The sequence below is a fragment of the Aythya marila genome, assembly GCF_965140915.1.
Source record: "Aythya marila genome assembly, chromosome: 4".
NCBI lineage: Eukaryota > Metazoa > Chordata > Aves > Anseriformes > Anatidae > Aythya > Aythya marila.
Window position 1 is genome coordinate 20,869,987 of NC_139045.1, and position 26,870 is coordinate 20,896,856.

Genomic DNA, 26,870 nt, shown 5'->3' on the forward strand with positions numbered 1-26,870 from the left:
GGGTAGAAATGCAGACCAAAGCCCCAAGACCTGTACAGCAGCAGGCATGCTAGAGCAGGCGGAGTCTCATCTGTCACAGCTGTAGCTGCAATAGAAGCCCCCTTTTTTGGGGGGAGTTTCCACCATGTTGTCTCCACCACGCTGCACATTCACATGTTCTCTTCTGCACAGTCTGTGGTGTTCACCCAACCCAGCACAAAGCCCATTTGACACACTAAATCCACCCAAATATTCGCTCAGCCAAAACTATTACATAAAAGCAAGTGTATCGTGTCCTGGCGGTTTCTCTGCCTGAAAAGTTAACTGATGAAAGGATAGCTGTCACACCTGGCATTTCTGGTTATCTTGCATCCCAATTATGTGACTACCACCTCCAACCAAACAGATCCCAACTTTAAGAGGGCAGCATAGGCCTCAAAAACTCAAACCCAGTAACTGACTATGTTCAGGACTCCTCCATCCCTGGAGTTTCTCCTGAAGTACAGCAGATGAAGAAAGTGTTTAAAGTAAATCCAGTTTGGTCTTTGAATAGTCCCCGCTGCCTCTGCTGCGGTGGCGTTACGTCCTGTTCCACAGAAGTGGTTTGAGAAGGAGGGGACAGCTGGAAAACAGCCCACAGCCTGCTGAGGGCAAGTCCCTGGAGAACGGCTGCAGCGAAGCCAAAGCGGGGGTAGCCGTGGTGAGAGAGAACCGGGATTTCAAGTGTATCTCGCACACAACCACCTCACGATGGCACAGGCACAAAACCACCACCAACCCTTTGATATATTACATCAGGAGCGGAACACGGGTGTCTGATACCAACCATCACAGGGCAATTCAACCTAGCTTAATGGTGGGTGGTGAAAGCAATTTTATAAACACCATTATGTAACCACCATGGATATGTTTATTCTACGGGTATATCCTGTGTTTCTTGATAAGCAAACTGGCTCTCAAATCTCCATTTTTTTGCCTGCAATCAGACAGAAGTACAGGTGGGAAAAAAAGAGTGTAAATATTACTTCATCGTACTTCAGCTGGCATAACAAATATTGCAGGTAACTGAGCTGCAAACCCTAACCAACAGCAAGGGAACAAATGCACTAGCAGTGGTTTCAGGGAGCATAACAAAGTGTTCCCGGACTAGTGTAAGGAATGTGCTTCATTGTTTACATACCAGAGGCTTTCTGAAAGACTTTTTTCTTATTCCTTTTTCTCTTCACTTCCCTCCTTTCAAAATACTTTGTGTATACTTTGTAGTCAAACTCAAACAATAAGAAAAGCAATTTGCACCCGCAAATTTGAGGACAAAGTCAAGAAATATTGCGTTGTTTCAAACTGATGTATTTGTTCAATAGGTACATAAAATAAAGAGCAGCACATTACAGAGAAGCAGAAGACTGTGCAGCCCAACAAGGTGACATATGCAGCGTCTTTAAAATGATCTAAAACATTGCTGGATACTCAAAGAAAATCACATTCTACCACATTATATAAGATGGAATATGGCTTCTAAAGAGAGACATGAAGGAAAATTAGGTTATTCAGAGGATGCTTTGAACTGAGCTCTCTACAGTTTGTTTCCTGCCGTAGAACTCGTACAAGAACAATGCTTCCTCCCTTCCAGATGCCTTCTTCACTTTTTCCATAAAATTATTCTGTGCTTGAATTGAGAAATGAGAGAAAATGAGAATGTTTTCCAGCTCTACCGTGCAAGCATGAGCAGATTTCCAAGAAATATTTATTCAGAGGTTTTTACTAAGAAATACTGAGCAACATGTTATCCTTATGGCACTTTAGTTTCTTCTAGACATTGTGGCTGCATATGCTTATACATCCTAGAGATGAGAGCAGTAGAAACTCTGAGCATTTGTTCTATAGACATTATCTCATAGGTAGGCAGGTAATGTTCTACTGCTGTGGCTATCAGAAATATGACATGAGGGGAAAGAAAAAAGAAAAAAAAAAAAAAAACAACACTAAAAAACACGTATAGTCTTTACATAAAAGTCAGCAGCTAAAACCATCTTTAATCCAGAGCCTTCATTGCCTTCTGTAGCCAGCACAGACCAGATTACTCTAATCCCTTCTTATTACATAGGACTCTCTATAGCCAGGGGGCAGGGAAGATAGCAACCTATAAATGAGATTTGAGATAAGATGTACTGCTCTTGGGTTTTCACCATGTGTCTGCTGACAGTAAGGAGTCTTCACAATTGTTTCCCAAATGCCTGCATGGCACCACTTGCTTAAAAGACAGTGATGTGCCGTGGGAACAAACAGTACACGCTTACAAGATACACAATCCTACTCTCTCAAACTAGTGCTAATTGCAGACTCATGGTGGGATTTTCAGATTCTTTCCTTGCCCAAGAATATGGTCTGGCAATATGTGTATGAAGTACAACTTCAGTCCCAGGCTGGAACGGAGAAGTGTCACTGTATCCACAAAGTCCTTGTGACAGATAAACCAGCCACACAGGCATGAAATGGCATGAAAGCCTCTATGATTACAGCAAGAAAAAGAGCACCTGTAGTTAAAATATTGTTAGGACTGTCAAACAGTGTATGCGAAAGCTAGGCTTTGAAATTTTAAGAAGGAAGGAAACCAAGTGGGGAAGCAGAGACCTTCAGTGAATTCTCGTCTTGAGCTAAGTAGACGCAAATCCCTGTAACTCCATGCTTCCTGACCTTTTAGCATCACTCTGACTTAATTTTCTTTTTCTCTGCGGAGGAATCAGTGGCAGAAAACAGCCTCTGGGAAAGAACCAAAATGTGCATTCATGCTTCCAAAGTGGAAAATTAAAACTAAGTAGGGAGGAGCTGCAGAAGCAGAGAAGGTAGATGCTCAACTTCTTCTTTGAAGAAAAGTGCTGGGAGCAGAGGGGTGGAGGGCAGGGAGAAAAAACAAAAAACAAAAAAACTTAGAATACAAAGTAATGAGTTACAAAAAAAAAAAAAAAAAAAAAAAAAAAAAAAAAAGGAGATGCAATGAATTGAAATACAACTGGGCTAAGAGTAGCTATTCCTTCCCATTCATACCTTTTAAATACTGTCACTCAGCTCCTTTCTAATACCTTTGCCACTAACCTACCCACAGCAGAATACCTGTTTTCTAGGTTGGCTAGAACAATGCCATGAGGAAAACAACCTCCTGCCTGGTTATTCCTCAGCCTGAAAATAAATCTGGAAGGGGACGAGTTATTTAGGAACATGTAAGGTGCTGAAAGCATGGCAGAGCTTGTTCCAGCCCATGATTCCCTCAGACTATTCATGCTGAGCCAGAAGTAGAAATCTTTCAGATAAGCCAAGGTCTCACAAAGAGAGTGTTTAGAACAACAGGACTTTATTCCGCAAACTCTGTAAATTCCCCAAATGTACAGGAAACAGGCTTCTTGAGTACCATTAACACTAATAATGGAAATCAACTAGTCACACTACAAAGTAATCTCTCAAGTTTCAAGCATTTAAGAAAACAAATCAGGATTTCAGCACTTCAATCTATTATTATAGTAAGTGCTAATAGTACATTCATATCTTTAGCAATGTTGAGGAAAATAAAATTTCTTTCATCCCTGTGTATCTATACTTGCTAGCTTTTTCTATTTATTTATTTTTTTTTTTTGCTTTTGCTTGTCTTTAGATACTGAGATCTGTTATTTAGACCCATCCAGAAACAAATTAAACTCACCACAAGGAGACACAGACTCTGTAAAATGAATCTGGAAGTTTACAGCTCAAGCACAATCTTGATGATCACAAAGATCCATGCAAGGATTTCAGTTATCACCCTTCCTTCCACCAAAACCACAAATCCACTGAAGTTCATCAGTTCAGTCATGATAAAACAAATGTTAATTTACCGTAATTACCTTTCACAGTAGGTTTTCGTTTGTTTGTTTTGAGAAACTTCATAAAATGTGATTCTAAGCATTTTTAATAAAGTTGAACTCTCTAGTTAACTGGAAAAGTTGAAAAAACTTTGAACAATTGCTAAACTGTGATGACCACACTTATAGAACTGAAAAAAAAGAACCCACATAGCAAAAAAACACGGCTCTCTCAACTTGCTGTCAATTACAGCAACTGTTACTTAACACTGTATGACGTCAACAAAAAGCCCAAATTGCTGTCATACTAAATGACACATTTACTATTTGTTTATTTAAGCCCAAAGTAGAAGTTGCTGAAAAAAGCTAGGGTCTAAAAAATGTGGCTTATAGCAATGGGAATCCACAAAATTTGAGTAATAAAGTCCAAGTATAAATCTGCATAGCATCAATTTTCACCAATGAATTACAAAACACAACAACCCTGCCCATCATTTTGGAAGTACATACGTGTTATTTACACAGCATGGAAATAAAGACGTTCATAAAAACAGGTCTGCTACCTATCTATTTCACCTCTGTGTTACTTGAAACTTTAGGCTTTTGTTTTGTATCCCAACTGACTAAAGCACAGTACTTGAAATAGAAGATATTTAGATACTTGGCCAACCACTAAGTGCTAAGAAACCTAGAAGTGTGCAAACAGTTATCGTTTCTTAGCGATCCCTCCCTCTTCGTGCCAAATACAGAGTTCCTAATTGATGCTATCTGCAGATGAAATAGGAAAAAAAAACACCTACATATAAATATGTTGACTCAACTTCCTAACTTCACTTATTGAAGAAAAGAGGAACAATATAGTTAAATCTAATTCACTCATTTCAATGAAGCTCACATTTCCCACAGGCTTCTGCACCTAAAATCTGTAGACAAGCATGTCTACAGGGTGAATGTCCGTGGTGGTGGCCATCCTTAAACTTGAGTTCCCTTTTGCAGACCGTTTCCCAGGCGTGAGCCAGTTCCACCAGCTAGAAGGACTCCCACCCTACCTTCTCCCACCGCCACCTTTCTGCAGCTGTTGGTGTACACACATCCGAGGCAGTGATCCAGGTCAGAAAAGCTGAGCAGCAGTGGGGAAGGAAGTGGAGGAGGGGGGTGACAACTCACACACCTCAGGAAGCAGAATGCTCACCCATCGTCCTTGCTCCCTACATGGTCACACTGACACAACATGGGGCAGGAACCAGAGTAAGCAAGGATTACTGCAGCTGGCACCACCATTTAAGAACTGCACCTGGATATCACAGCCTCAGAGTCAAAACTACTTCCTGGCAAGCCCACGCAGGGCACAGACCAGATGAAAGTTCAGGGGTGTAGTTTCAAAATGCCTTTAACCAGTGCTACTGCAAGAAACTGCTGTCCCCTGTCTCATCTACCTGAACGTTCATTCATATTCCCGGGTCACCTTCCCTCCCTTGCATAAACAGGGGTGTGGAAAGGAGAACAAACAGCAACTTTTTTTTTCGCCGTGCCAGATTAGTTTCAACTCGAATCAGCTCCCTGATCTGATTCACTGTCTGGCCATGCAAATATTCATGCCAGTATAAGCAAAAACACTGCAGGGGCAGAACAAAAGGCCAGAGGTAACAATAGAGCCGGACCAATTCTTTCAGAGATTCTATCAGCTTAAAAGTGTTTGCAAATCCAATCTTTATGAGCACAAACGTTTGCACCTTAGCCACTTGGAGTCTGATGATGGAAAACCTGCAGGAAAAAAAAAACTGGAAAAATGTGGAAGTGACATCTTTGCTTGCAGATATATGAAATTAAGCAGAATAATAGGTTAGTGTTATTTTTTGTATTGCTGTGAGTTCCTAACCATATTATTTAGCAAAATTAGTGAATGTTAGCAAATTAGACATCTAAAGTGGCTGAATACAAATACACATGGGTAACAAAAATTTTAAGTGTGAACAGCACAAGATAAAAAATCTCTGATTTCTCCCAAACCACAGCAAGAAGGATCCTGTGCAAAAGGAACTCCTCAGTCCCTGATCACCAGATAATATCCCTTCAGTCAGCCCTCTAACAAAGGGTGCTACTGAACCACAGGTTAAGCATTTAGTTTCTTATGGTATTAGCTACCCACATCATATGCAAGCATGTTCTGCTGTGACAGATGGCCTGTAATCTGGTCTCCCTTGAGGCTGGAAGTATCACATTAAGACTCCTAATTGGGGTAATATATTCATAAAGTAATGACCTCAGTCAGTGTTTCTCAAAGTGGGTTACATCATCAGAGAGGATCATGAGAAAGCTCTAAGGCAATCACGAAGAGCTAGAAGAAAATTGTATTTGAAAAGAACTCCACGGAAATATATAAAAACACACAAAATGTGTGATGATAATAAAACCAAATTATACTTAAACATATTGACACCAAATGCGCAGTTCCTCAAGTTTGAAGGAGTGTTTACGATCGCAGACTGCTCGCAGCCAACTCTTACCCCTCTTTGGAGGAGAAATTGAGTTACCACTGGCAATTAAGGGTTTTCTTGGGTTTGTATGGGAGAAGGGAAGGTAAAGGACTAGGACAGGTAATCACACAGGTGGGGAAAATATTTACAAGGTTTTATTTTAAGATCTATTGATATGAATATTTGAAGAATTTAATCTTTCATTATATAAATTTGGCAGATTTTTTTTTTTTTTTTTATAACATTGCAAATTCCAGCCTAGCACTTCTTTCTTGAAATCAACGGGACTTTTGGCTCTATCCATCTTCAAAAAGATGAGACTAAGTCTAGCAACGTGTACTAATGGAAATTCCACCACTGAAACTTTCAACCTTAAGTTTTTAACAGAAGAGGAGGGAACAACCAGAAGTAAAACCATTTACTTTTTTTTTTTTTTTTTTTTTCCCCCCCCCACTAAGATCCATCCTGCTGCTCATGGTTTAATGGTTTTGATTGAGGAAACCTAACAAGATTGGCCAGTTTTACTACTGTTGCTCCAACTTCTGTGGATAACCTGAAACCTACATCTGCCCATTTGGTCTTCCTCCTAGCAGTGGATGCAGTTTGTTTTTCTCCCTCACTGAATTTCTTCGTCCACTAAAAGAATTAACAAAATGGGAATTGATACAGTTAAAAGAAGGAGAGTCTTCTAACATGTCCACTGGCCTGACACACAATTTTACCAGTTCAAAACCACAAAGCATATCCAACACATCTGAATTATGACATTAATAAAGCAGTAAGCAGGAGCTCCATAGTAGAGATGTCAATAATATCAAAACAGTATGTTGCACTCCAGTAAGATGAAGTAAAAGTTCAAATGTCCACATTTGGCACATTAGACCCGCTTAGAAGACCCTGAGGCAGCTTACTGCCCAGCAATTTGAGTAATCCTCACCCAAACATTGCAAAATACAGTGCACAAAAATAAAACATAGTTTTGTTTTACAAAATAATAATTTTCACTAAAATTGCTATAAATGAACCTGTATTAATAAAACAGGAACCAAATACTCTGCCAAACACTGGATGGAAAACAGTTTAACCACACCAAGGCCCAAACTACACCACTTATCATCCATCATATATATTAATATATATTTTATATATTAATATATTATTAATTAATATATTTATATTAATATATTAATATAAAGAAACCCAGCTAATCACACTTGTTTCTACTAGCCTCAGAAAGACGACCATATTCAGATGGATATACATACACTATTCTTCTCTCTTATGTGGAAGCATTACTGTTTGTGGTATATACTATTTTCAACATAACTCCAAGACAATGCTGTCCAGGCCTGAACTCTTTACACGTGTGAAACAGAACTTTAACCCATGAGAAACTTCTAACACTCAAGAAGTCACAGTCAATGCACAGAAATAGCATTTAAACAGACAAAAAAAAAAAAAATCTAAAAACGCTCATTTCTAAAACAAACAAACAAAAAACCCTGTAAGACTGACATTTTTAGAGGTGATTAAATATTTTGAACATGTATAGAATAAAAGAGCATGATTATCAGAGCAGTGATCTGAAAGCACTTTCTGAGCACACCAAAACATTGATTACCTGCTTTACAGCCTAAGTTTTATAATAAGACAAGTTTCATCTTGTAATAGCATTTGGATTCAGAAGCAAATCCTTTTCTTTTTTCATCTTCTAAATTCAGTCAAGTATGTCCTCATTTATTTATTTAAGTTCAGAAATGTTTAATACATGTAAGATCAGTGGTCTCTCATTGTTATTCTGATAAAATAGGACTATAAAACCCCAAAAGAGGTTACTGGATGGGATTCAGTTCGAGATTATGATTAGGGGTCTACCTGCAGGTGTTCAACAAGCATAGCAGATGTCTAATGCCCCATTCTATTTATCAGAGCTCCAGTCCAAACCAACCAAAGGAGCTTAAATCAGCTCAACGTCAAAGCAAACACCCAAGCAGTCATTTAGATCGCACTGTTCTTTATACCAGCTATACTAATTACATAGCTATCGACTACAATAGCGGTTTAGACATCTTGGGCTTGATTCACTTGCACGTGCACCTGAGATGCCACTGGGTGAAAGCTGAAGAGGAGGCTGTTTCTGAAGACAACCTCTCACCAGCCTCTGTGAGCAAAGCCCAGCAGCTGCCCCATGTCAGATCAGATTCAGCTCCAAAAGGGACCTGCCGCTGACCACAGCCAAGCCAGGGAGCAACCCTGGTTGGGCCTCTGGGACAGCAGAGCTAAGAAAGGGAAAAAAACTGCTGTGCAACAGCAGCTGGGAGAGCGAGAAAATCTAACAGACAGCCCTGCAGACCTCCAGGTCACTGCAGCAGGAGGGCAGGAGGTGCTCCAGGCATGCAGCAGCAGTTCCCCTGTGGCCTGTGGAGAGGCCCCTGGTGGAGCAGGCTGTCCCCCTGCAGCCCATGGGTCCCACATGGAGCAGTTTGCTCCTGGGGGATGGACCCCGTGGTACGGAGCCATGTGGGAGCAGTTCTTGAGGAGCTGCTGCCCATGGGCAGCCCCTGCAGGATCAGTTCGGGAAGGACGGCATCCCGTGGGAGGGACCCCACAGGGAGCAGGGGCAGGGAGGGACCATGAAGGAGTGGTGCAAATGAAGCTGCAGGGACTGACCACTGCCCCCATTCCCCATTCCCGTGTGCCACTCGGGGAGGACATAGAGGAGGGTGGATGGGGGAAGGTGTTTTTAGTTTGCTTTTAGTTTCTCAGCGTGCTAGTCCGCTAGTGATACGCAATAAATTTTATTAATCTCCCTACAGTGAGTCTGTTTTGCCCATGGTGGTAACTGGTGAGCAATCTCCCTTTCCTTATCTCAACTCTTGAGCCCTTTCCATTATATTTTCTCCCCTTTTTCCTTTGAGGAGCAGAAGTGAGAGATCAGCTGCAGTGGAGCTCAGCAGGGTAAAACCACCACAGGCAGAGGCACCTTACTATTCTTTAAGTACACAGCACTGCTAGCACATACACAGGCACTTACACTCAGGTATTTTAAATTGAATCCTTTCTATTATGTTATAAAAGAGCATTTCTAAGAAAAGAGAGAAAGGTATCAGTTAGGATGGACTAATGAAGACATAAAAAGAAGACAGAAATGCTTTCAGTAATGTATTCATTTGGCTAAGTTTAACATGGATTGCATTTCAAATTTTTTTGCTGTAGTTTTGTATGCTTTAGCTATAGCTCCTATGCAATTAAAAGTATATGTAGAAGAAGATGTAGTCATTCTGCAACAGATTTGCTTGTAAGCCTTCTGAAGCCAATAATGATATACCAAAGGTCAATTTTTCCCTAGCATTTTGATCCCCATTCCCTTTCCTATTACTACAAGATACAGCATTATTTATAGCTTGAACTGTATTCTACAACATTCTTAAAACTACAATACATGTGCCAGACCACACATACAAATTGCAAATTACCCCCCCCCACTCCATACTGCCTGTTCTACATAGCTCCTTTCAGTAGTCTGACTGAAGCCAGTTTTCGGTTACTCATGTCTGACTATACTCAGACCCACCAGTGTGCATTGCTGAATATGTAATAGCCATCCAACATCCTACACTTTACAGGTACCAACAGATGTAAACCATCTTTATTTACCATACATTACATGGACTTCTTCCACAGAAAATGATTAAGAGTGAATAATTGTGAATAACTGAGAGTAGTCTTGCAACCATTCCCAAACCAGGCATAGCAACGTGATAATTTGATTATTGAACATGTTGAATCATTACTGTAACTACAATTCTATATTGGGTTTACGTGGTAAGATTTTGGTAGCAGGGGGGCTGCAGGGCTGGCTTCTGTGAGACAAGTCCAGAAGCTGCCCTATGTCAGATAAAAGCCAGCTCCTGATGGCTTCATTCTGTACCCCTTTCCCTTTGAGAAACTGGCTGTGGTAGAGTTTGGCTGCCCAGCAGAGTAAAACCACCATATAAGAAATCTTTTCCTACTCCTAGTTACACTTCAGGAGCTTCTCAGGAAAGTCTAATTGTGATAAGCCTTCTTATAAAATCAATATGGCAAACTGAAAAATACTTACGGTTGATGTGATCGATATAGTACACACCAATCTGAGGATCATATGCAGCTTCCCATCCCCATGGCAGTTCATCCCCAACACAATCCGCAAACGACAAGGGTTTCGTTAACCTATAGAAAAAGAAACAAGTTCAAGGTATAGGTTCTCTCTCTTCCCTACATGTTTGTTATTTGTATGAATTCCTATTGTGACAAAAGCTAAAGAATGACAATACGGAGTAAGGAGAGCTATCCCTCAGCCCCCCCTTACAGTTTAGGCTCTTGATTCTTTTCCCCCTACTCCATCCTTATGAATTCATTAACTCCAAGAACATAACATAAATTATTGCAAACATTTTCCAGCACAGGTACTCAAGTGAGAAATTCATTGCAACATCTTTCACATTTGACAGTTCAAAATTAAACAACAACCAATAGCTTGTAAAAGAACAATCTACATCCCAATTTGTCCTCAGAAGAACTGGACCCTTCAACCTTGAGACTGTGATGACAACACTGGATTTCAAGGTCATCTTTTCTAACAAGTGTAGCCAGAAAACACAGAAAAGAAAATATAACCATCTAAGATACTGCTAGCAGCACTTAACCAACCCATGTACTTGAACAAAATTAGCAGCAGTTTGGAGAAAGAGTGCATAGAATAGACATAAGTAACATTCAATGGACATTCCGATGTTCACCTGGATCCTTTTTAGGAAGATAGATAATTAAAGTTTTTCATTTTAAAAACCTATTTGCAACAAGAAATAGTTTGGTAACAATAATACATGCATTTTTTTCCAACTGGGGCTGAGCAAAGCTTTGCATCATCATGTTATTGCTGGTTTAGGGGAAAGAAATGACTATTGAGTTTCCTGTTGATAAAACCACAGCCATGTCACTTACTGATTTATTTAATAGGAAAAACAAAAGATTTAAGATTATCACTGTAACGTTAGTACATACTCAGAATTTAAAATAAAAATCCTGACACTAGGATTACCAAGCGCAGTTTGTGGGACACACAAGTATCACCTCCTTTGCTCACCGAAGCTTTCATCTCATCATGAAAATTCCAAATAAATAAAAAGTTAACCATCTAATTCACATTGGGATTTTTGGGGTTAGTATTTTTTTAATAATTATTTGCAAATTTCCAAATTTTCCAAAAGAAATCAGTTTATCAACACTTTTTGTGAGGAATGGCAGAGAGAAGATTGGCATGTTTTACCTGCTACAAAACGAAAGGGCTTTTTTGTGCAGAAAACACTACAGAGAAAATACTTTTAAAAGCTACTGAACTAAGTTCTTCATGTAGCTGAGCATAGTTCTGATTTCAAAATTACTGTCCCACAGAAAAAAATATTGATGGATTTGACCTATCAATTCTTAAAGTAGGGCAATACTTTGCTCCTGCAAATTAGGAATGTAGAAATTACAAATAACCAAGCTCTAATACTTCAAAATTTCTGCAGAGTAGACAGATTTTTTTTCTTAAATTGCAACCATGGATCTATGTTTTTGTATTTCTCTAAAGTTTAAAATGTAATCCCATGAAAGTCACTGATACTTTTTTGACAAACAAAAGAAAGCAAACACAAAGCAAGTTTGCTAATTTATTGCCACTTACAAACTGCTGTGCAAAACCACTAAACACACTGAAAACTATGACAAAACTCAGGTGAAAACGCCAATGTGAAATTACATCTGGATCACTACAGACTATAAACAGCACAAGAGAGCAGTGAGAGAAGTTTATTAGGAGAGGTTATCCACAAGAATGGCCAGCCACTGCCACTTTTCACAGCACTGTGAAAAGACGTAGCTTCTGTAGTACCTGTTTTCCTTCTTCTCTGTCGTAACCCACCGCATTCTGTCTTGCCACAGTCCAGGAGCAACTCTTCTACAGGAAAAAGCTGCAAGCTGCTGGGGTTACCAGCTGCCCTGCCAGATCAAGTGCACCTGCCCAAACGCTACCATTAGCGGTTACCAGCATCACAGCAAAGCTTACTGCCTTGTTTGCAAATAGCAACAGCTAGACAGAAAGAGAGGGATCTTAGGAAAGCAGGGGAAGCCTTTGAAAGCTGGGATAATACAATCGTGGCTTCAGTCAGGCTGTCCACAGCATGCAGCGGACTGAACACCAGGTACCTGTGATAAAGAGTTCCCAGGCCGTTACTCAGAGGAAACATCAATGGCATGAAAGCAAGAGCCCTTCAGCGCGGCCGGTTAGTCGTGTGGACCTGTGCCAGCTATGCGGGAGCAGCATGCTGCGAAGAAAGTCCTGCCTTGAATTGCATTACAGATGTGGATTTTCATAAAACATTTCTTACACTGAACATAAATAAATAAATAAATAATCAGCTTCATCCTTAGCTTTAATGTTATAGCATTGAACTGCAAGATTTGCATTTTGATTTAAGGAGTACAAATATTTGAAACACAATATCGCAGAGTGGGGATCATAGCAAACTTGCATAAACATGCACAGATGGTCTTTCTAATAAATTCACTTAAAACTCTGTACAAGCATTTAATACTTTCACCAAAGACACACAACACAGCTAGCAACAATCAGAAGTTGTGACTTCTAAACCACCTCTACAGGAAGGATATATTCCCAGTAATATCCTGGCTTTTCATCTGCACTCCTCGCCAATTTTATTTTTAATCAAATACTGACTTCTTATTGTTAGAGCTCATTCTGCAGTTTGGAGCTGCACAGACCACTCTGGCCATATGGATGTAGTGCCCAGGTGTTATCACCTTTCAGAAATCGGACACCGTGAGAATGAATAGCAGCCACCGTCTCTTCCCACTCTCCATAAATTAATGTGATTTAAAAAAAAAAAAAAAAACAAAAAACTGTGGAAAAGTACTACTCAAGTGACCCACTGTAGACCTCAAAGAAAAGAAGAGGGAGGCAGAAGCAGCAAAGTCCAGATAGTGCCAGACAGATTCTTTTCTTCGGGATCATGCTTGGCCATCACAGCTGTCACATCCAAGCTACATCAGAACTGCTCCTGAGTACGTTTTTAAAACTTGGGCAGGTTTGTATATAACAAGATCATAACTATCTAAGAGTGTTACATCCCCATGGCTCTCTCGTTTGTTCCAGAGTCTTTTAATAGCACAAGATTTTTGAGCCAGACACTTTTCATGATGAAGCAGCAATCAGCACAAGGAGATAGGGGGCTGGTTCGAGCCCTCAAAACTGTCCCCATATAAATACTATTTACTTTCAAAATACATATGGCAAACGGATGAGATTAATATGACATGATGACAAATAAAATGCAAGAGAAAATCTGGAAGACAGAAGTTGAAAGCAAAGAGTTACGAGGTAGTTATGAGATGTAACTGGGAAGGAAATAATACCTGAGAGCAGGGGCTGCAGGAATCTTGCCTGCGTGGAGATCATTATCTGTGACATAATAACAGCTGATGGACGGACTGCCATTACATTCATTAACCATGACCCAAGAAAAATGAGGTTTATTGCACCATAATAGAGGATTAAGTGCTGCGTCTCAGGGCACTGATATTCCAAGGTAGTAGTTTGCAATACTTCTTCGGTTTGTGGTTATCAATTTACATGTTCCTGAAAGAATGCCAATACTCAGACAAGGATGACTTAAAGTCCACAGTTAGCGTACTGTGAAGCTGAATCAGTTAACAGAAGGTTTTTTAAATGCATATTCATTAAACTCGAGTATTCCCGCCTATGGACAATATTTTTATTTATTTATTGATCCTTTTTAGAATTCTGTCCAAATGAAGTCTACTTCATTAACCTTAAACTCATAAATAGCAATTTTTTTTCTACTCAACCCCATGCTACTGCAATGCTGCCATTTCAGCCTATGTTTTGAAGAGTGCTCCAAGGACTGAGAGAACAAGCAGTGGGTGCATACCACAAGAAGCGTCTATTCCTAGGAAAGCCACAAAAAAAATGAGAAATTTACTACATGTAGCAGTAAATGCTGTCTTTCTGCCAAGATACAGGCAACCCATGGTATTTCACACTTTCTTGATGATCAGTGTGCATATTCTTCAAAAGGGTATGCGTATGTGTATGCACAAAAACATTTCCATGTGTTATTTGATACAAGAATAATGCATTCTGCTGCATCCCTTCTCTGACTTCATTTCTCTCCAAGATCTCTTCAGGATGAAGTCACAACACTGAAGCAGAAATTACCCATATTATGATTAGGACTCTACTTTATCAACAGGAAACTCCAGAATTTGGTCTTTGCTCCCTTCTAAATTCATCTAACTTCCTTAGCATATTTCAAGTGCTGATGTTACCCATATAAGCAAGGACTACATGAGTAAAGCTTGAGATGTTTTGCTTAGACTGATGCAATGCAATTTATAATAAATGTGATAAAGCATGAGGGGAAGAGAGAAAAGTAAGAAGGCACATCTCAGAAAACTGAAGGAGGATGACAAAAAAGAAACAAATCCAAGACTCTTCTCTTCCTCAATTAGAAAGGAGAAAAATGCAGGTTGGTAAGAGGTGCATAAAAGATACCCGAGAACTATGAACAGGTTCATCCTAATCTCTTTCAAAATGACTTCCAAGAATACCTCCTTTGTTGTGCAATGCTTGACCTACAGTCAAGACTCGGAGGTTTGAATTCAATTATAACTAGGGTCAATGCTCAACTTCTGTAGCAATTTCAACATGCATTTGAAAACTTTCTTCAAATCCCAATTATCCCCTACCCAAAATGCCCTCACGTGCTTTGCCTTGCAGCAAGATCTAGCATGACACTTATCTGAAGTGTTACACAGATTAAATTTCATACCCATTCATTCTTGTACACCGACTGCTATATAACAATGTACATTGCACATTTCTCTTACAATGCAGGACTCTCTATTACTTTCTTTTTAAAAGAGATTACCAACTGTTCTGAAAAACACAACTCCTCCACACTCTATGAACTGAGAAGACAAAACTTTAAGGTACATCTATTAAAACATAAGCGAAGAACCCCAAAGACGGAATGACACATGCACACTTACCTGGAACCTGCCTCACTTAACTTACAAAAGGGTGTACAGGTGACCTACCAGCCACACAATACAGCGGTTAACACCACCGCAAATACTTCCAGTCAGCACAAGGACACAGAATACAAGCATATATGATCAACGTCAGTTACTTTCTTACTTACTTCGCAAAAACACAACTGAAAATATTCCATTCTTATTTTCATGCAGTAGCTCAAATGTAAATATTTAAATGAACTCATCAGGCAAAGGAATGTATAGAGAAAGAGAAGTGTTCAAATTCTTTACTAGAACTCCTAATTTAGTGCTCAAGTTACATCAATTGTTAAAATTAAAAGTTAAAATCAATTAAACTCTTAACCAGCTTTCTAATGCTACAACCATTATGAATTCAAAAGATCTATAAACCTTCTATTCCCATTCCAAATATGCTGCCAGACATGGATTTTACTCACTTCAGGCACCCAAGATAGATTTCTTATATAAAACTCAAGGGTGCAATTCATCCCATCAACTTTAAGAGTTCGTTATCTAACCTGAATTACTCATTTATGTTCCCTATGGAGACTAATTCAGCACATCTACTTAGACTGAGAATGAATAACACTCTGAAGGTTTCCCTCTTTTTCTACCTGGCTGTGGAAATCATCTAAATGTGAGGCTCCTGACCCAAAGCAAGGTGACTAAATTTAAGCAGGACGAATACTTAGCAGTACTGTCCAGGTAGCAGACTGTATACAGCACTGCAGGAGACCACACTGTATCTCCATGATAGGGTTAGGAAGGGAGCACTGAGGCTTACTATGGCTGAGGTCTGTATCCACTGACAGCAAAGAAGTTACATTACATCAGGAAGACAATTTTCTCTTCTACAAATTACTGGCTGAAGCTGCAACAAAACAAGCTTACTTTCTGTTGTCAGCTCCCTAACTTTAAGAAGTAGTAACTGGACTGTTTACCTGCAGAAAGTGGCAGAATTTGCATGCTCATAAACCACTCTTTTCACTATTTTCTTTGATCATTCATGTCTACAAACTAGCCAACACTGCTCCACAATTTCTCTCTCCCAAATCTCATTCATGGTTCTGTTGACAGGATTTTAGTTTCTAAACACCGCGTTCTTAACACAACAGTCCCTCCCATTCAGATATCAGGCCAAGACGTTATGTACAAACTCTGTATCGCTTAGGTACATTCTCTTTTAACAAGGGTGTTATTAAGATAAACCACTAGTTCATTACAGGTATTATTTTGAAAGAGTAATTCAGCGAACATCAGCATGACATGAGAATATGTTAAACACGGGCTAGCATGCTGGCAGCCCCTGTTTTATTATAGTCCTTAAATATCAGAGGGTCAAGAGTCTTGTTTGTCTTGCTCACGAGATTTGTACAATCATTTTTCAGTGGACATTAACATACATGTTACCTTTTCTTCACCAATACAGAATTAATAAGAATAGTTCAAACTAAATGCCATCCCATTCTTTAATTATGAAAAGATCTCAGTAATACCAGATAATGCTGATTTATGCCTACAGCCACCACAGCATGTGCACCATTAGCCTGTTCAGTGTTACAGCTGCATGCATACATCAGTATAGGCACATAAAGGTTCCTAGCCTCACACCTCACCTGTACACGTAGCTGCCAGCAGTACCTTGAGAGCACCACCATGCCTTTGTCTTTGCTTGTACCACAGCTGCATACTCAAACTAACTGCAGAGAATAAAGTCACAGGGCAGTTGTGTGCATTTAGCTGAAAAAGACTTACTAATTCCATCAGCAGGTATTTCTGGCATACACTGAACATTTTCTCTCATTTTCCAGATCTCAGATCCTTTTGTTCCTAGATAATACAAGGATGAGTAAAACAGTCAAATTTGTATACAAAGAATGGAAACCTGCGATAACTGGGAGATGACTCTAGTTTTCAAAACACCATACAGGTACAGTACCATTTTTAATAGCTTGCAATTTCTATCTTATAATTCCTTTAAACCCCCAAATACTTATGACAGCAAGTAGGCCCTAAAGAAATGTATTTTTTGTGTGTTTTAGAGGGTTTTTTTTGGTAAATAAAAACGGACACACACACAGGTAAGCGCTTATACTAAGAGACATGAATAAGTAAGTTCACCACCTTGCAGCAGCGGCTGGACAATATCTGGGGATGTATTATTGGGGTAACAGCTCTCCCAAGTGTTTTACAAGCTCAAGCACTTTGCTCCAGTACTGAATTCATTCTGACAGTGGTTTACAATGACATCTCCTGTATTACAAGCCAGTTATGGATTTGCGTAGATAGGACTAGACGACATGCAAAAATGTTTGAGGGAACCTAAGTAAGGCTTAGAAAAATAGAGTTTCCATTAAAAGACTTGTCTAGCTAGCCAGCAGCCCAGGTCAACAGAATATTGTGTTCAGGCAGCGTACAAAGATCAGAAAGAAACTAAACAATCTTTTTCCTTCCTCATAGGTTTTTGTTGTTGTTTTTTTAAATCTTTTTTAGAGTACTGAATAAATGGTTTCTTCTCTATAATTTAGGCAAAGTACTCAAGGCTGTTTTGAAATGCTTTGCTGAAAAGGGCAGTGTGCTGAATGGTGTCTTTCTTAGTTCTCATTTAGAGAGCCCTTCAGAGCCGCGGTTACATTAGCACTACCATGTGAAATGGCCGTGGCAGCCCATTATCTGTGCGGGCTGTTACTGCCAAAAGGCCTTCCTGAAGACCAACTCAGTTCCGTACGCTGTACCATGGCACACAGCCGCTCAGTGTTCAGTGCCTACTGCTTAGAAACAAGCTGGTACCTCACCATCAACGGCTTTGGAGACGAGCACTAAGTGCTGTAGGAAACTGTACTCCATTCCTGCAATGTTTTCCAGTAACTACTCTTCCCAATTCGGTCAAGAAACGCTCAACTGCCAGGAAAAGGATGAAAACAAGCCAACTAACCTACCTGAAAACCTGCCACCAGAAAAAAATCCTAAATTCAATTTGTTTACACATCACTTTTACTGAACTTCTATAATATCAAAAAACAAACTCTAAAAAAACAAACAAACAAACAAAAAAACAACAACAAACAAACACTTTGTTTCCAATAAGATATCCACTACAAAGAGAACCACTATAGGACAATGCAGCCTATGCAGTTAAGAGATAGGAGGCACAGCACACTGAGAGCAACAAGTTCTTTAAAACAAATATCTACTCACATCTGCAAAGAATGAGTCCGCTTAATTTAACAGCGCAAATCAAGTCTCGAAAATTACAATCTGATAATAAAAATAACTGAAGAAAAGCTACTACAGAATGAATGCTATCTCTTTAGACAAAAAGTTGGGTTTGGGGTTATTTATTTGTTTGTTTTTGTCTTAGAAAGCCCAGTAAAATCTGCAGAAGTAGTGAACCAAACTAAAAACCAAGACACCCACCAAGCAACTTAGGAGGGATAAAACCAAACCAGACCAAATCCAAAGTGCTGTGAAATACATAAATCACAATCTTTATATGATGGAATGCAGTTTTCCCAAAAGATCCCTCCCTACCTCACTTCACTGTTTCGCAGGTGTCCTATAGAATCATCATCAGTGCTTGCAGTCTGTGAACAAGAACTGCTGTGCTTTTATTTTGAAAAAGGCATATCCTCATTGCTCAAACTTCCTACCTGTCCCCAGATTCCCAAAATTAGAAAAGTTAAGGATGGAAAAAAAAAAACACCCACCACCAAACAGCCAGGGAACTGATATCCTCCTCACACAGGCACACATGAAAGCACGTAAGAGGGAACGTGCTGCTGCCCAGCTTACCATAAGATGCTACGTGCATCTTCCAGACGGCCAGAGCATCCATTACAGCAGCAATGAAACAGAGCTGAACTGCCTCTTCCCAGTGCTCAAGGGGTTAATATTAGCTCGATGTCAGCTCGCCCTGTCCCTTCACAGGTGCTTCTGAAAAGGCCCACAGACTGAATGGCCCAGACCCAGAAGGGGAAGAATGCTTTTGGGAAGGAAGGGACCCACACCCACTGCTCACAGGACCAGGTCAAACTGCCTGCTGGCATGGATTTTTGTTTCCTTTTCCTTTTGATTATGATAAACGCTTTTTGCTTTCTACTTAACAATAACCATCAGCAAAGAAAAAAAAAAAAAACAAACACAGGGAACACAGCTATACGTTTTGCTACATTGTTTTAGCAGTAGAAGATACTGGAAAAAAAAAAAAAGAATGAAAAGGAGAATGAGCAATATTTTGTAGGGGGAAAAAAAAAAAAATCAATCAAATCACTTTACTGGTGATTTGTTTATCCCCTCAGCATTGCCAAGGTCAATGCAAAGCGGACATTTTGCAAGGCTATGGGGTGGGGGAGCAGGGGGCGGAGGAGTGGAAATGGGTAACGCCACGCATGTTTTCTCCTGCGTCTTTCTTTGACGCGGCAGTTGGTCCTGTGCTGGCATGTAAGCACTATAATATTAGACACCTGGAATGCCAGGAATGTCTGATAACCATACCCTCGCGCAGGGATAATTCCACAGCCATAAACCAGCGATACGACCTTTGAGCTTTTCCCCTGGAAAGCTCGAATGCAGTGACATTATGAAACGGCTGCTCTGTGCGGCGTTGCTATAGGTTAGTGGTATACATGCTTGTACACTGTTGATAGAAGGAAACCGTGTTGTCTGTCAAGAGCCCTGTTAAGAAAATTAGCTATTAGTTTTAATCTGAGGCCATATGCACTATGATACTTTTCCAGCTCGATTAAATGTTAACAATCTTACAATCTCTACCTGCAAACTGGACTTGGAAATGCTTCCTTCACCTGGCTTCTCCCACTTCACTTCTCATTTCATATATTACCAAACTATTTCTCTACAATGGGAAGACATTACCTTAGAAATACATGCTAAAAAAAAAGTCAAGCATTGGTTTGTGAAATTAAAACTCTGCAAGAGCTTCTGTAAGCAAAACCAAGCAACATCTGTCCCCAAAAGCTTACCATTTAACCGAAGCATGATATAACAAACAATGGGAGGAAAATGACCGCAGGCTGAAATACTTTATCTGAATAAATCAAGACAGATGCACTTATTATAAAGGATTACAACTTTTATTTTGCTATTTTGGATGATTTATCAGCTTGGGTATGTCAGGCAGTAAGTATCAAAAGCACACTTCCTGGCAGATAGCTAACCACAGGAGGGTTAAAGACAGGACGTTACTGCAGCATGAAAATTAAGTCTGGGAGAGAGAAACTCAATGAAGAAACAGTCCAAACCAGAAAACAATCGTGACAGTAATGTCAGCATTAACAGATCTTCCTTCTCCTTAACCTTTCCCTTTCTTCCTTTCTGTAATTTCATATACACGCTTGTCCAAATGAGCTCTACAGAAAATAATCCTGAAAATGTTGTTCCGTGAACTCCCCTTCACTCCTCTTGCAGACGAATGCTTGCACTACAAGGAACCTTTGGATTTACGGAGAGGGTATTTATCACCCTCCTTCGCCTAACTCTGCTCCCACTGAAGTCAGCGGGAGTGTTACCAATTTCAGTAGCACGAAACTTAAATCTGTGACAAGCCCTTTTGAAAAGTCCCATCCATCTGAACATCTCAAATAACCTCACAAACATTCGACTTCAGCACCGCGAGGCACTTCAGCCAAGTACACCAATCATTCCAGGAGCAGGGAAGAGCGAACTTGAGTTAACTGCCCAAGGTCACCGCAATTCAGACACAGACCTACGAACTGCACCCTAGGGGAGGCTACACCGTCTCTAACCATTATTCTCAATACCGAGCTCTTCGTGGCTGTATTTCTAGCTTCTCACCCAATCACTTGGTTTGTAGCCATTTTTGCCGCAGACCTCATGAAAGCATTAGGTACTTGATGGTATCCCTGCAGCTCCTGCTGCAAGAAGTCTGCCCTAGCTCTAACAGTACCAAGGACACTTGGCCAACCTCTGGCATTGGTGAACTCTCTTTCCAGAAGCTACAAGAGTAGTAGCAGTCTTTAAAATGGACTCACAATTGTTTACACAGAAAAGGAACAAACACACCACTGGTTTTATACAACTGCAAGCAGCACACTACTACAAAGAAAGAGAGGGGAATACGTTTGCATCTTAGTATTAATAACAGACCAAAAAAGTCTGACAACCTTTGGTGCAAATGGTTCAGAAAGCTGCCTTAAATCATTTCGGCTATGGTTCCACAGAAGCCAGCCTCTAGAAAACCTTTACATCCATGAGAGCAGAGCGAGGGACCCTGCAGCTGACTGAGAAGCCTGGACACCACAGCCTGACCAAAGAGTGAAACTGCATGACTGAAATAATAAATAAGGAGTGCGACAAACGTGCTTGCTTCTCACAAATCTAATCACACAACTTACAAATACATGGTGCCAAGGTGTCACAGTACTCTAAAATCACAGTTACAACAAGGTTTCAGATATATGCCCTGGCCTACACTTAACCCCACCTTCCAACGATGCTAATATATAAAACTTATTGATAAAGAAAAATATCATATATATATATAATTAATAATAAAAACTTAATTCTAGTTATCAATACATTTAGTGAAATTAAACTGCCTTCCTCTGTATATTTCAAGACACACCCAAAATAGTATTCCATTAAATAAAATAGAGTTCCTTCAGCACCTCTACCGTTTTACATTCTTTATTCACAATATTAATTGAATTCAAGCTTTAGATGAAATTTATTCCCACTGGCAATACGATTTGAGGAATGGGAAATATGCAGCGATTATATAACAGGAAACATCCAAGTGTTCTGCTCTGACTTCCTTCCCGCACACCCACTCCCAGAAACTGCCTTCAAAAAGGAAAAAAAAAAAAAAAAAAAAAAGAAAAACTGCTATACCAAAACCTTAAACAAATGCAACAAACTTTCTAGTACTCACTAGCAGGAGTACTACATATACTCAATTTACTTCAGCATGGCTCTCCGCTTAATAAAGAAAGAAACCAGCTTTTACCTCTCGTGTCAAACTGACTAAACATCTTTCAAGGTCAGATATGCTTTTCAGTTCCTAGAAAGGCAAAATTCAAAAAAAAAAAAAAGGAAGGAAAAAAAAACACAGAACCCTTAGAAGCCTTTCCTCTACCCCCTTATCCCTCTTTATTGAGTATATTTGGCACACACAGCTGTTCAGAGCAGAGGAAATACTTCCAAGGCAGTAATTTGCAAAGATAGCTTAGGAATTCTGCGAGACATTATAAAAGGCAACCTGGACTTGCCAGAAGAGCTAATGCTCTACTTACCAGACTGGAATAGGGCTGTCTACCTTTTCTACATGTGGAAACATTCCCTTCAAGTTTGTTAGCAGTTTGCATCACTGGTTTACAAAGATAATTCTAATCCAGGTTAAGGAATTACTTCAGAGATCACCAAGTATGTTAAAACCTATTCCCTGGCTGTGGTCCCTACCAGCACAGAGTAAATTACCATCATTTCTTCAAACAAGTGTACACACATCGAAACTATATTCATAATACTCCCATGAGTAGGTAAAAGCAATGTTTTACCAATCCTGTCTTTCAAGGTGAAAGTGTATGTGAGAAGGGGAAAGAAGATGGGGAGACCAGCAGGAGGTTATTTTGCACATTCTCAAATTTAATTGCTTAAGCTAACACTTAGAAACGCCAAATAGGGGAAAAAAAAAAAAAAAAGAGGTTAGACACAAAAAATCAGCAAAGAGATCTTGTATCCTGAATCACTTTTAATTGGAGCAAGAGACATTAACTATGTTTGCCAATACTGCTGAAGAAGGCATCCAGCTTCTCGTAGATGGTTTTGCAGCAGCCTAACATTTAGCAGAATTCAAAAAGCCAAACAGCTCATTTACAAGTTACTAGGAAAGGAGTATAAAACCAAACAGAAAATATCATCATATAATTTCTACAAAGTTACTGTGATTATACTTTAACACAGCGTTAAGTGCTGACAGCCCTGTACACACACACACACACACACACACACACACACACATCTATAACATAAAACCACAGATGAAGATATGGAAAAAAATGGGCAATAACAATCAGGGTATAAAATGCATATGTAACTGAACAGATTACAATTACTCATCTTGAAAGTTGCTTACAGAGCAGAAATATTGCATTCAAGGAAGGGAACAGGCAGCAATTATTCTCTGTATCTCACACTAGAAGGAGGCACAAACAGAAATTACAGAAGAGCAGGTTCAAAACAAAGTCGTGTACAACAAAGTCATAGTTGAACCCCACTGCCACAGGATTTTGAAGTCAAAACTGTAATTGCTTTCAAAAACAGACTTTACAAAAATGCAAAAAGTAGCTCCACAGTGATAATAAACATGAAATCCATACGCAACCACTTTGTTATTGGAATTTTTGTTCTGAATTCACTCTTCTGGCAGACATATGAATTAAACCCGTTACTCTTTTACTTCCTAAGGCTGTTAGCTTTGGAAATTAGAATTCCAAGGACAGAAACCATGTCAGATGCAGTACCTTATCTTAAAGTAAGCTTAAAGAAAAACAAAAACAAAAAAATCAACAAAGATACACAAAAGCTGCTGACCTCTGTATTAATGACCAAAGGAAAGTTAATACCTGATCCAAGATAGCTACCAATATATTAGCATAGCTAAAACAAGTGTGGTACAATCTTCATTCTTTGGCAATGTAAAGGAACAAAAAAAAATGGAGAAATCTTAATGATTAAAAGGAAGAATTGTCCCCACTGGGACTAAAAAAATAAAAAAATACTTTGACCTTGCACATACACCTCAAACAGGACCCCCGTTAGAAAGGATTATTTGAACTGCCTCACTATAAACACTACAGCACGAGAAACTGCAAACTTACAGGAAAAGTTATCTTTTAAGTCCCTGTAACGTGTTCTTACTTAATAAGCATTTAGTTATTTAATAGTTTATGAGTCAATACGCCAATTGAGCTTTTCCTAAGACACTTTTTTTCTTTTTTTTTTAGCTTCTGTTGAGTTGGTCACACAAAGCATTTTATTTTAAATACAAAAATGTTGCTTTAAATCCAAATTTCTTAGATTGTTATTAATCACGTTTTTAGCAAGTAATACACGGCCAATATTGGATTTCAGTAAAAGCTAAATGCTAACCTAGCCATGGAATCACAGAACGGTTTGGGCTGGAAAGGACCTTAAAGCCCACCCAGCTCCAACCCCCTGCCACGGACAGGGACACCTCCCACCACACCAGGTTGCCCAAAGCCCCATCCAGCCTGGCCTTGAGCACCTCCCAGAAGTTGAAGTTACAAATTAATTCAGCAGTACCTCTTATACAAAGTTTCCATGAATATGTTCCACTTTGGTTTGAAAGCAGGAAGGCATAGCTAATCTCCACTTTTTGACCAGAAGTGCAGCACCAGTTCTCTTTGTCTGTCCCAGTCCTGTAATAGGAGCCTGCAGCCCAGGCTGGCCTTCTTTTGAGCTAGTGGTCAGTGGGTTGTAGTCTACCTGGAAGAAGTGAATTATTGCAGGGATCTGTCCTGCGTAATATCTATATCCACAATTTGGAGGTGACATCCAAGCCCAATCTCATCAGCCTTGCAGATGACACCAAACTGGGGGCAACAATCAACACCATCAGGGATATGATCACCATTCAGAAGGCCGTAGGAACGGGCCAACAGGAACTGTATGAAATTCAGCGAGGATAACTGCTAGATACTGAACGCAGGAAGGAAAATCCCTTGCAACACTACAGTCTGGGACTGACCAGCTGGAGAGCTGCTCTGCAGCCCTGGGGTCGTGGTGGGCAGCGAGCTGAATGTGAGGGACTGGGGTTTCTCCAGCCCCGAGAACAGAGTGCTCAGGGTGACCCAACAGCAGCCTGTGAGGGATTTAAGACACTTGTGTCAGACACTTTACATGGGTGGGCATGGCGAGAGGATGAGAGCAAACGGGCAGAAGCTGAAACAGCAGGGTCAGACTGGATATAAGGAAAAAAATCTCACCATGAGGACAAGCAGACAGTGGAACATGTTATCAGAGATCTGGTGCCCAAGTACCTTGGTCTGATCTCACAGCTAGCCATGCTTTTTGCATGTAGTTTTTAAATCTTTGCTATCGCCACGCCGCCAAAGCATGCACGCAGATAGGCAAGTAGACTCACTCCTGCCTGCCTGCCTTTGTCTTGGTGCTTAAAAACCCCACCGTAAGATATCTTGCCTAAAGAAAAATTATTTTTGTTGCTTGCCTATGCCATGCCAAATACTGAAGCTCCCTACCACTTCAGTCAGCTCTAACCTGGCTTTCATGGTTCTGCTCTCCTGCCACTTCCAGCTCCACGTTCATGCCCCGTCTCTTCCACTCATGCTGACACACATGTGACTCCAGAGCAAGCCAGATCAAAGAAATAAACTAGCAAGAGTGGAGGGATTTGATTATTAATTTCCACACCAGTTCAGCTGCCTAACCAGTTCACCACTGGTACAAATGCCCATGCTACATTAAAGGGTGGAACAACCGCAGCCCCAGTTCGGGTTGGTACGGACAAGTCATGGGGCAGCCTCTGAAACCCTGCTCCTTCGTGGACATTGCATGCAATGCTGTAATATGCATGACTGCTACTAACACTCCCTAAGATGAAGCTATTAAAACAGATAAGATGAAGCATGCAAAACTGGAGAGGTGTTTAATTACAGTGTGCAGTCTTTATGTGGTGAAAGTTAGGAGATTGCTTTTGGTAGGTGAAGATTTTTTGGGGCTAACAACAAACTGGAACTGGTTGCAAAGTCCTGCTTTGAAAAAAAAAAAAAAAAAAAAAAAAAAAAAAAAAAAAAAAAGGAAGAAATGACTGAGAATGGCATTTGATTTCCACAGTATTATGAACTGGAATTGCTTGGGCAATTAGGAAAATGGCTACTCATTGCAATACCTTGATCTCCTGGCTACTTGAATTTCAAAGCAAAACCAGGTAAATCCCTGAAGAGCCCAATCCTGTGAATGCTACCCACCTTTCCAGAGCAAGCCAAGGAAATGCTCCACATACAGCCTCCTTCTACACCAAAGGCATATTACCTGACTTCCATCATGTTTGCCAAAAACAAATCTAAGAAGCATTCTGTCCTTCAGTGAGAAGCTTTAGCTTTTTGATTTTTAAAGCCAAAACTAGTTCCTTAATGAGGCTCCAGTAAGAAGTGTTTTCAAAAATTGCCAACAACACTGAAAGCTACAATACTGTCTCAAACACTGAGCAGAGGCACTTTCATGGAAAAACACCACCTGAGCATAAACAACTGATTAAACAGTAATCTCCCACACCGTATATATCTTTTGTACTGGAAGAGGCAAGTTGCCATATAAGCGATGTTTCAGTAAATTCAGCTGACTGGAAAGCTGCGATTTCACAGACTTCTGGAATTTCTTAGGCACTGTATTTTTAAATGATTACTCCATAAAAATCACTTAAGTATTGTGTTAGATGTAAAGT

At 39.9% G+C, this 26,870-nt stretch overlaps 1 protein-coding gene across 3 annotated transcripts in view; it reads right to left on the reverse strand.

Moving 5' to 3' along the window:
- WWC2 (WW and C2 domain containing 2) overlaps positions 1–26,870 on the reverse strand; it is a 99,112-nt gene that overhangs the window by 55,287 nt on the left and 16,955 nt on the right. For all 3 annotated transcript variants that reach the window (XR_014317443.1, XR_014317444.1, XM_082759676.1), the window contains exon 2: positions 10,392–10,501. Coding sequence is in view for 1 of the 3 variants with exons in the window: in XM_082759676.1 (XP_082615802.1) it covers positions 10,392–10,501 (110 nt within the window). In the remaining 2 variants the exon portion in view is untranslated. The remainder of the gene's footprint in view (positions 1–10,391; positions 10,502–26,870) is intronic.